Source organism: Polypterus senegalus, chromosome 9 (genome assembly GCF_016835505.1).
Source record: "Polypterus senegalus isolate Bchr_013 chromosome 9, ASM1683550v1, whole genome shotgun sequence".
Lineage (NCBI taxonomy): Eukaryota > Metazoa > Chordata > Cladistia > Polypteriformes > Polypteridae > Polypterus > Polypterus senegalus.
In genome coordinates, this window is record NC_053162.1 from 71,476,207 (window position 1) to 71,488,548 (window position 12,342).

The window sequence follows — 12,342 nt, forward strand, 5'->3', positions numbered from 1 at the left end:
TGATTGGATAAGCCAAAGAGAAATCTTCTGTAATGTGAGCATATATTGTACCAAGCTTACATATTGAATACCAGGGCCAGCTGCTTATTCTTGGTGACCCTTCCAATTTGGCTGTCTGAGATTTGTAATGTGCCATGGTGTACCAATCCCCCCCACCACAGAGACATGATATACGTGGGCCACTGAATTCCAATCCAAGTCCTAGACGTGCCCAATTTCATAATTAGTCAGTTATTTTACCTTAAATTGGCCTCTTTTTTTAATTAGCTACTCATTTTTCTTATCTCATGCTGCATTTACAAAAAAAACAGTAGTATGAGACTTTCATTCATAATAAATATAGAAATACATCTATTTTTGTTATAGTTTCCATTTCTTTAGTCTCTTTTGTTATTTTCCTGTTAATTCACATTTTATTTCTGTGGAGTTTGCTCCCTTAATAGTATCAAATTAATGACCATTATCAGTAGGTGGAACAGACAACAGGGGAAAAGACTGAATACTGAAAGGCAGCAGCTACTTCTGTGTCTTTGACCCTCTTCCATGATTATTATGAAACTAGCCAACCCGCGGCGTACCATACATCGCATAATCAGGCCGCTTTTTTAATGATTTTTAAGCACAAGGAGAAAATTAACATTTGAAAAATTGGTAAGGTAATAAATCAGCAAGAAAAGCAACATTGTAACAATGCACGGAACGAACCAACACACAATTGTCTGTGACTGAAAACTGGCGGACCGCCCTCACGCCTTCTCCTGCCAGATAGAGGGATGGGGGTGCATGGCGCGGAGTGTGGAACGGGAGGAGAGGAGAAGGATGTCCATTCAGCTCCGTCTGTCATGCTAGTCTGCTGATTTCTCGTTCAGTATGCACTGCCCGCTCATGTGCCCACCTCCAACTCGTCACTGGAGTCGTTGTCGTCTTTACACAGTCCAGATGCACCTGTGACTCATGTAGACGTTTCATTGCTCTGTGTGGTTTTGGCTGCTTTTCTATATATATAATCCACCAAGACACCCGACCACGGTAGTAGCGAGGTGGGAGGGGGGGTGTGTACAAAGGGTTGGGACGCAACCAGTGGGAGCGTATAAGTCGCACTCATGGGGTTCAACGGCTTACCCACGTCTCTCTGCGCCGGGTAGACACACGCTCAATCTCATGCATAATTATTTATTCAATGCTAAACACTTCTGGAAACACACGGTTGTCTAAAACGGGTTGGTGTGAGAATACAACAGTAAGTGAATGAAAAGATGGAACTCTGGAGAGAGCAAAATACAACACAATAGCGAACCCATGGAATAACAAATGTCACATAATTATTTATTGATGGTTGAACACTTCTGGAAAGACACAGTTGTCTAAAAAGGGAGGGTTTGAGGATACAACAGAAAGTGAATGAAAAGATGGAACTCTAGACTTTTCATTGCTCTGTACGGTTTTGGCTGCCTTTCTAGATATAATCCAACCAAGAAACCCGACCACGGTAGTAGCGAGGTGGGAGGGGGGAGTGAACAAAGTGCAGGAGCATCTAAGAAGACGCATGTTTGTCACGGATGCGAATTGCTGTATGTAGCGTGTAAAACAGTTTTCTATGGTGCACGCGGTCGTGCGTTGTAACCGAAAACTCGGTTTTTAAAGACTGCTTACTTCATTGTGCTTTAACCTCAGTTGTAAAGGAATGTTTTAAGGACCCCATGGGATACCCCTCGGTTTTGGCTGCTTTTCTATATATAATCCACCAAGATACCCAACCACGGTAGTAGCGAGGTGGGAGGGGGGGTGTGTACAAAGGGTAGGGACGTAATGAGTGGGAGCGTATGAGTCACACTTAGTGGGAATTCCATGGCTTGCAGCCCGAATGGGGTTGAACGGCTTACCCACGCCTCTCTGCGCTGGGTAGACACACAGTCAATCTCATGCATAATTATTTATTGAATGCTAAACACTTCTGGAAAGACACGGATGTCTAAAACAGGTTGGTGTGAGAATACAACAGTAAGTGAATGAAAAGATGGAACTCTGGAGAGAGCAAAATACAACACAATAGTGAACCCGTGGCATAACAAACGCCGCAAGTCTCAGACGTGCATGTGGACTCTTACCACAGACGAAAGGGATTAACTGGGTGGTCGGTGAGTGTTTGCGTGTGGGCAAATGGGCAGGCAGTGTGAATGCCAAGAGAGCGAGGGTAGATGCCGGCTGGTAAAAAAGGAGTGTTGGTGGGCAGGAAAACGTCTTCCGTGTTCCTGCAGGAGCATCTAAGAAGACGCATGTTTGTCGCGGATTCGAATAGCTGTATGTAGCATGTAAAACAGTTTGCTATGGTGCACGTGGTCGTGCGTCGTAACCGAAAACTCGGTTTTTAAAGTTGTCGTCGTATACAATGGTCTTGGAGTTGGTGGGCGTGGCTCCATCCTGCATGCGCCATAGGTGTCTCACTTGTCGGCGGCTTAGTGAATCCACGCCCCTTCCGGCGTGCTTTCCATGGTTGTCTTGTCTTAGTGAATTATATATATAGATAATGGATCAAATGAGCAGGACATCTGGAAAATTGGTATTTAAGTGAAAAAGTGGTAATAAAATAATCAAAATGGTGATGATGAAGGTGAAAATCTTAAAATAGTAAGATAATAAAAAGCTAACTTATCTCCATATAATACAAATGAATGCTACCATCCAATATAATTTAGCAAATTTAGCATTATAGTTTCTGTTGTTACGTCTTTCACCATTCTGTATAATTTCCTCTAATGTATCCTTTGTTTATCATTAATTGCCTTTATTAGGATATTATTAAGAGCATAAACTCCACAGAGAAATTGTGAATTAATAGGACCTGATAATGCAGAGTTAAGAACCTGAATCTATGGAAGAAGTTCACATATTCCTAAATGTATTAGGAATGTAAATCTCACACTGCTCTTTTGTAAGTGTAAAATAAGACAAAAAAATTTTTCATTTTAGTAAGATGGAAGAAGACTCACTGATTGGACAACAAGTTGGAAAAAACTTTGCAGCCACTGGGACTGAAATCTAACTAACCCAGGCAATCACCTGTATGACTTATGAAACAGTTAGGCCACTAAAGGAGCCAACATATGATCATTCAGCTGTTTTTATAAGGACTGCCATAAGGAAGACAAATAGGGATAATGTATGTGGGTGAGCAGAAAATCAAATGTCCATTTCCTCTGCATTGTCAGGAAGAAGAACCATTACCCTGATAAAAATGTGTTCATTTGCCTGTGTTTTATTGCCACCAGAGTATATTAAAGAACTAAGGATGCTTACTTTGGAATCAGAAGATCTTATGAGCACATCATAAAAGGGTCTGAAAAGTAAAGATTCTGTCAGTATTGTCCTAAGGATGTAAATCCATACTATCTGCTATTAAACAGGATTTTTCAACTTGGAATCCCACCTCTTGTTGACTTAAACAGTATTATGATGGATTCTGTTTATATATTACTACAGAGCTAATCCTGGATCAATGGAGGCAGGGACAAGAACTAAATGTGAAAGTATGCACATTTTGATTATTTCTTCTTGTTTTCTTTCCCATATTAAATATTCACTTTTCAGTTTTCATTCTCCACTTCTAACACATTCATTCAAGTTAAATTGTCGCCACTTGATTCCTCCATGATCTTTTGCATCCAGATCCTTCACATCTTCATTTCTCAATAACCAGTTTATAGACATGATGGTGGTGGGTCTCATTAACAACAAAGATGTCTCAGCATACATGGAAGAGGTGGCTGTCTGGTGTAAGGGCAATAATAATAATAATAATAATAATAATAATAATAATAATAATAATAATTTATAATGAATTTTATTTAAAGGCATCTTTCATGGCACTCAAGGACACCTTACAATAAGGAAAGGAAAAATGCATAATAAAAACAATTAAAATAAAATAAAATTATGAAATTATGGTTACAAAGTGAAAAAAACATACAGTCAAAAAACAAAATCAGATAAGTTTTAAGCCTAGATTTGAAGTTGAGATGTGACTCAATGCTCTGGATATCTTGAGGGAGGAAGTTCCAAAGATGGGGAGTAATGAAGCTGAAGGATCTATACCCCATGGTAGATAAACGAGCAGAAGGCATAGCAAGGAGATTTGAATAAGAAGATCTAAGAGTATGAGCAGGTATATGGATGTGTAACAAGATCTGAGAGATATGGAGGTCCCAGATTATGAGGAGCTTTGAATGTTAATGGCAAAATCTTGAAATCAGTACAATATTTCACAGGAAGCCAATGGAGTTTACAAAGAACCGGAGTAACATGTTCTATGGAGGTGGTTCTGATAATAACATGAGCAGCAGAATTTTGAACCAGCTGAAGCCTATGCAAAAGCTTGTGAGGAAGACCAACCAACACAGAATTACAGTAATCAATGCAAGATGTTACCAAAGCATGTACAAGGACAGCAGTACTATTAGGTGTAAGAAATGGACTAATATGGTTTATATTGTGAAGGTGAAAATATACAGACTGGGTAATACTGTTAATGTGTGCTTTAAAAGATAAATTGCTGTCAAGGATGGCACCCAAGCTCTTAAAGTGAGAAGAAGGAGAAACTACAGAACCATCATATGTCAAGGAAAAATTGTCAAGACTGGCAAGAGTAGATTTAGTACCAATGAGGAGAACCTCAGTTTTATCGTTGTTAAGTTTCAGAAAAGTAGAGGCGATAATTTGATTTCTCAGATAATTTGAATATAAGCTTGCCTCTTGCCAATGTATGCAGTGTGTGTGTCATCTGAAATTCTGAACACTGTTTTTTGGGCTTCACAGACGTTTTGAGGACAATAAACATAAGTCTTTCATGGGATAGCCGACTACACTTACCCAGCTTTTTACTTATATTCCTATCTAAATCATTTATATATATTAAAAATAGCAGCGGCCCTAGCACTGACCCCTGTGGAACACCACTCTTAACATCGGCCAGTTCTTATGAGGTTCCTTGCACCATCACCCTCTGCTTCCTGTGTCTGAGCCAATTCTGCACCCATCTGAAAACATCACCCTGAACTCCAACTTCTTTTAGTTTGATGCCCAACCTCTGTTGTGGCACCTTATCAAATGCTTTCTGAAAGTCAAGATAAATAATATCATATGCTCCACTTTGATCATGTCCTCTTGATACTGTTATTTAAACATAAGCTTCCTCTATAATACAGGCATTGAAAGAGTTTCAGACTGTATTTCAATCGTTACAGACTATATGGTTGTTAAGGTTTGAACCTAACCCAGCAACACCAGGTAGAAAGCAGCTCTATTTAATTTTGATCCCTTAATTTTAGTCAGGAAGTAAGAATTTCACTCTACTCTCACCACAAAACAATAAACCTGAACTTAAAACAACTTGAAAAACACCCTACTGTTTAAAAAACATGTTCCAAAGTAAAAAAGTACAATACAGCTGCTAGCCCACATGGCAAAGGAAATGAAGCAATTGGAAGAAAGCTTAGCTTGTCTGTCTGACTAATTAGGCACCACTTTATTTATTCATTATCAGTTATTCTCCTTTAGGGACTGCATCTTAAATTAGTCTATGAGCTACGGGACATAAGAGTAAAAATGCTGTTGACTTTTTTTTCCCCCTTCTTCTCACTGTTGATTCATGAAAATGAAAAAGATGTTTTTTGAACTCTATCCAAATGGATAGCTCATATTTTCCAAAAGAACCTGGGCCGTGGTAGGGCTATTTATTTGTCCTATGTGTTTGACATCTTGTGTGGAAGTAAAGCATGAGCTGGCACTTCCTTCTGTCCTCCAGATTATTAATAATGTATATGTTATATATACTGTATTATATACTGTATATATAAAAGAATAGGTGATACATGGTAGAAGTATATGGTAAGTTGAAATTCTAGAAAAGGACTGCAAAGCACTAGTCACTGTACAATTTATATAGCAACAGCACTACCATTCATTTAAGAATCTTGGTCTTTGTTTCAAAAACATAGGATGACCAAGGTAAAGTGAAAAATTTCTGGCTAAACAACGAACCTTCGTTTAGTAAAGAATCAACTCCACATATGTTACCTCTGATGTTCAATTTTTAAGCCTTCATGCTGACATCCACTCACTAAAAACTTATGTTTTCTCCCATGCATTTGTTTATGCCCAGCACGGTATTTTCCAAATGTAGTTGCTTTTTTAGGCCTTGTGTTAAAATACTCAGATTATTTTAAAATAAAGTATGCTTTGTGGCCTAGTCTCTATTTCTTCTTTTTCTTCAATCATTCAATCACAAGAAACTGGAAACCCTTTAAAGTCAACTACCTGTGCTACCTGTCTAAGATGGGTTGAATTCTAAATAATCAAAATAGACTTCGCATTAACATTTGCAGTGCACCATGCAATGCATATGTCTCTGGTATATGCCATTTGGTATGGGATTCGTAAAAGAGGTGGTAATGTTTGTGAGGCGCAATCTATTGGAATGACAAATTAAATGCATTTTATTACTATAAATGTTTGTGATGCACTGTCTTTTGGAATGACAGAGACATAGCAACTGGACAAACACACAGACAGACACACAGACACATATTGTTTTATTAAGATAGGTGATACCAAATCTGCAATTACCTGTTTTAGTACAGTGCAATGAACTGTTATTATGGTGTACTAAATACCTTGAGTAATGGTCCAGACAATGATATGTACAGTTGTGCGTGAAAGTTTGTGAACCCTTTAGAATTTTCTATATTTCTGCATAAATATGACCTAAAACATCATCAGATTTTCACTCAAGTCCTAAAAGTAGATAAAGTGAAACCAGTTAAATAAATGAGACAAAAATATTATACTCGGTCATTTATTTATTAAGGAAAATGATTGAATATTACATATTTGTGAGTGGCAAAGTATGTGAACCTTTGCTTTCAGTATCTGGTGTGACCCCCCTTTGCAGCAATAACTGCAACTAAACATTTCCAGTAACTTTTGATCATTCCTGCACACCAGCTTGGAGGAATTTTAGCCCATTCCTCCATACAGAACAGCTTCAACTCTGGGATGTTGGTGGGTTTCCTCACATTAACTACTCGCTTCAGGTCCTTCCACAACATTTCAATTGGATTAAGGTCAGGACTTTGACTTGGCCATTCCAAAACATTAACTTTATTATACTTTAACCATTCTTTGGTAGAACGACGTGTGTGCTTAGGGTCGTTGTCTTGCTGCATGACCCACCTTTTCTTGAGATTCAGTTCATGGACAGATGTCCTGACATTTTCCTTTAGAATTCCCTGATATAATTCAGAATTCATTGTATCATCAATGAAGGCAAGCCGTCCTGGCCTAGATGCAGCAAAACAGGCCCAAACCATGACACTACCACGACCTTGTTTCACTGATGGGATAAGGTTCTTATGCTGGAATGCAGTGTTTTCCTTTCTCCAAACATAACGCTTTTCATTTAAACCAAAAAGTTATATTTTGGTCTCATCTGTCCACGAAACATTCTTCCAATAGCTTTCTGGTTTGTCACCGTGATCTTTAGCAAACTGCAAATAAGCAGCAATGTTTTTTTTCTCCCTGCAACCCTGCCATGCACACCATTGTTGTTCAGTGTTCTCCTGATGGTGGACTCATGAACATGAACATTAGCCAATATGAGAGTGGCCTTCAGTTGCTTAGAAGTTACCCTGGGGTCCTTTGTGACCTCGCTGACTATTACACACCTTGCTCTTAGAGTGATCTTTGTTGGTCGACCACTCCTTGGGAGGGTATCAATGGTCTTGAATTTCCTCCATTTGTACACAATCTGCCTGACTGTGGATTGGTGGAGTCCAAACTCTTTAGAGATGGTTTTGCAACCTTTTCCAGCCTGATGAGCATCAACAACTCTTTTTCTGAGGTCCTCAGAAATCTCCTTTGTTCATGCCATGATACACTTCCACAAACATGTGTTGTGAAGAGCAGACTTTGGTAGATCCCTGTTCTTAAATAACACAGGGTGCCCACTCACACCTGATTGTCATCCCATTGATTGAAAACACCTGACTCGAATTTCACCTTCAAACTAACTGCTAATCCTAGGGGTTCACATACTTTTGCCACTCACAAATATGTAATATTCAATCATATTTTTGTCTCTTAACTGGTTTCTCTTTATCTACTTTTAGGACTTGAGTGAACATCTGATGATGTTTTAGGTCATATTTATGCATAAATATAGAAAATTCTAAAGGGTTCACAAACTTTCAAGCACAACTGTATGTATCTTTAAATATATTGTTATTCAAGTTATTGTAAATGCACAATAATAAAGTTCACCGACAAAAGCGCGATAGACAAATGAGTGCCGACAAACCCGCTAACTGGTTTTCAACAAATGTGCGCCGACAAAATCGTGAGAAAGGCCAAGAGAGTGGGACGCCCTCGCTGCAATTCTTCCTACATATGTAGGGTGTGATCTTAAGGACTATCTGATGGCATGCCGCATCTCATAATATTGACTTTAAAATAAGCATTATTATATATGCTTTAAACTAGTAATTCATATTTAATGAAACCTTCGCGATTTTGTCGGGGCGATTTTGTCACCGCGTTTTAATCTGCGCTATTTTGTCGCCGCGCCTATGTCTATCGCGCAAATGTCAGGTCACAAATAAGAATACTTAACTACACTATTGTTTGGCGTGTACAATGTATGTGTTGTATATGGTAAAACGGACAAAAAGGAATATGATGTCACGTAACCTCTAAATGTCATGCAAAATGACAATTTCCTCACAAGGATTAATAAACTAAATATACTAAATAAATCGAAAAATCATACGTCAAATTTTGTTCTCTTTAGCTATTTAGATACAGACATGTGTAGCATTCTTAATGATTATTAACACTTCCATAGTAAAGATTCTACTTGCCATTTTCAGTCAGAGACATAGAACCACTGTTGGGGTCAAGAAAAAACACATGGCTGTCCGTTGTTTCAGGATTCTGCTGAATTATGCTGTAGCGGAGATCTCCATTTAAGGTTGTTTGATCATCAAGGTCTATGGCATGAAGTTTCATAAATGGAACTCCTAGTGGAAAAAAGATGTGGTATATTTAATCATGTTGAAACCTGAAATGTACATCTTGACGTTCATCTTCTACTCTTGGTATTTGCATTTCAGGATTGCGGGAAACCAACTCTGAAAGTAATACCAATAAAAAGGAAGGAGCTCTCATGTACTCACTGACAATTTAAATTCACTATTTATAGTGACACAAATCAAATATAAACTAAAGAAATCCAGAATAGGATGTCAACCTAGTGCATATTCAGTCACACTCACTCATACTGGCCAATTTAAAGTGTCAGTTTTTACAGTATAAGAGAAAATCAAAATGGACACGAAGAGAAGATGCAACCTCTATATAGACATTATAATGAACCCAGGCTATGGAAGTTCTGAGGCACCAGCACTATGTACCATCAATACACTCTTCACACCGGTGTAAACTGTCATTTGTTAACTCTGTAAATCTGTTAGCTGTTTTGAGTTTAGAGCAGAATCAAGGCCTCAGCTGCTGTAAGCATTTCGTTTAATTTTCATTTCATAGATAGTTTTACAATTACTTGTAAATAAATTACTTTTTCAATTGTTGTAATAAGAATGTGCTTGTTGTGTTAACATGGCATACATAAACGTACAGTAAGTTCACTTATTAGATAAGAAAGCATAACTCACTTGGAGCGATTAATGTTAAGTATTTAAACCCAATGTCGATTATGTTTACCATACGTACCCTTTTTATAAAAAAAACAGCTATAGACTATCTTATACAAATACAATCATTCATTCATGGATGCAGTTTTTAATCTGCATATCCAACTTAGGGTCACAGGGAACCAGTGGCACTGAGCACTACACAGTAACCAACAATGTGGAGGGCACCAGTCTATCCCAGGGCACACACACACAATTTGCAGTAAAACATTTGAGACATGTTCTCAAAAGACAGTATGAAAACAGAGCCCCTGGGGTGACCTGTCTGAAATCAATGTGTATTGTACATGACAGGTGTAAGGCATATTATTTAATCATTCAATTTAGTGGATATGGATTTCCAGGTTAAATATTTCAGCACACTTACAGTTAATACACAATGAGTATGAATATTAAATAAAGCAGAGTCTAAGAGCTCAGGGACAAGCACATATTTTAAGTGAAAAGTTTCCTCTGCTTATTAATACATAATATATTCTTTGTATTTCATTGCTTAAATGCATTTGGAAAAAACAATGCCAGTGCTAGGCACTGGAAAATAAAATCAATGTTCATTAAAATAACTGTCTACGTTTCTAGATGTCTTGTAAAAGAACAATTACCTTCAACTGGCTGGAATAAGTGAGCACAGACTCATTAGAGTATTCATTAATGGAACTTTCCATTGGTGGCAGGTGTTTCATTTATATCAGCTACTTTATTTCAAGAAAAAGCTGCTTCCACTACATCCTGTCATCATTCATGAATTTTATATTTATTCCAGTTCATAAAGAAATAAATGAATTCAATGTATTCAATGTATAACAAAAAACAAATAGTATGTATGCAAACATGAGTAAATTATATAGTTGCAAATGTGTTTATTAGTGTTAATTTTTGTGCTTATTAAAGTCATCAGCTTCTAGCCATTAAACTCATCAGGAAAATTCAGTGCCAATTCAGTGCTAATTTATACATTCTTTTACAAATCATATTCAACATTAGAGCAGCTATGTTCTTATTGTTTTAACATTATACATTATTGACTCTGGTGTTTATTAGGGCAGTAGTAATGTACTGTACATCTGCTAATGGAAACAAATGGTGACTTTATAAACAAAACCAAAGGATTTCAACTAAATTCTAATTTACTTCTCATTTTATTCAAGCAAGTTCAAAGGATCAGTTTTATCAAAACACAAAATACAAGAGAAAGGCACTCAAAACACAAAATACAAGAGAAAGGCAAAAAGGTAAAACATATTATTTTTTGTGTATTCAACTGTCACAAATTTTACTCAAATAAAATACATTTTTCTGTGTTATGGAAAGTTATCTTTGGAGTTTCAAATCATAACTAAACAAAAAATCAGTGAGTAGGAAAAACCCAGTAATGTAAAGCATATGTGTGCACATTAAAGATGGAAACACAGACCACAGCTTTAAAAATTCACTCAAACAAAAGTGAAAATACATACTGTATAATAGCTTAGAAATTTATATTATTTTAGATAAAAAATAGATTTTGTACTTGAATATTATTGTAAAAGTTAAATAAACAGAATGTGCTGCTTTCCTAACTAGATCTAACTGGTCTTAAACCCTGGTCTACCTTCTCTTCAAATAAAAAATGATTAGAAGCTATCAAAGCCGCATTCGGTGTACACCTATGCACCCACTCACTTAAACAAAATCAATGTATAGGATCTGATTAACCTAATATGTCTTTTGGATAAGGAGGGAAGTGTGAAAACACATGAAGAACTTACAAATTTGACTCAAAAATGACCCCATTCACTGAAGTTGTGCGGCAGCAGCAACCTGCCCTGACTGCACGAGCCACGTGCAGACACTATAAAGCCAGCTCACATTAAGAATGCCTTGACAGTCTACTGTCATCAATCCCTTTGCTGGTACTCAAGAATATTAATTAATTTTCATCTTTCATTATACAGAGAAGCTGAATACACTTGGATCACACTAATGTGGTTTTAATTTATGTGCATCCATTTTACTTCACAGAGAAAATGCCAGCACCATTTGCTGAGATTCTACTGCACGACAAATTTCAAGGTTACTAGCAAGAAGGTTTCCATCAGACTAACTGCACTAGAATGACAAAATCGCATGCCATCATTATTATTCATAATACCCTTCTGAGTTAATAATGAATCCTTTATTAGCTCAATGGCTAACCTGCCTTTATTCATTAGAGCCTATGCATGTAGTACAAGGACCTTATTTGTTTTCATGGCCATTTCTTTTCTTTTATTTTGCTCTCCTGTTTCCGATAACCCCCCTGTAGCAGGTTTGGTATAACCTTTCAACATATCAACTGAATTAAGTAACTGGTAAGCATTTGCAACCACATAAATCATTTTTATCAGCTTTCTTGTTTTGGTAGTTCTGGCAGGTTTCTTTTTATTCTTTCAATGTATCTGCAAGACACACATTAACCAATATGTGCAGTTTGATTGTTTGGTGCTTGAAAGATCTCTAAACCAGGGGTCGCCAACTCCAGTCCTGGAGGAGCACCATGGCTGCAGATTTTTATTCTAACCCTTTTTTAATGAGTGCCCTGTTTGTGCTGCTAATTAACTTCTTG

The 12,342-nt window shown here is 37.2% G+C and overlaps 1 protein-coding gene across 1 annotated transcript in view; it reads right to left on the reverse strand.

The window, feature by feature from the left end:
• The window catches only part of cdh16 (cadherin 16, KSP-cadherin), a 168,172-nt gene that overhangs the window by 104,332 nt on the left and 51,498 nt on the right, over positions 1-12,342 (reverse strand). The window contains exon 6 of the mRNA XM_039763246.1: positions 8,910-9,068. Within this exon, the coding sequence (XP_039619180.1) occupies positions 8,910-9,068 (159 nt within the window). The remainder of the gene's footprint in view (positions 1-8,909; positions 9,069-12,342) is intronic.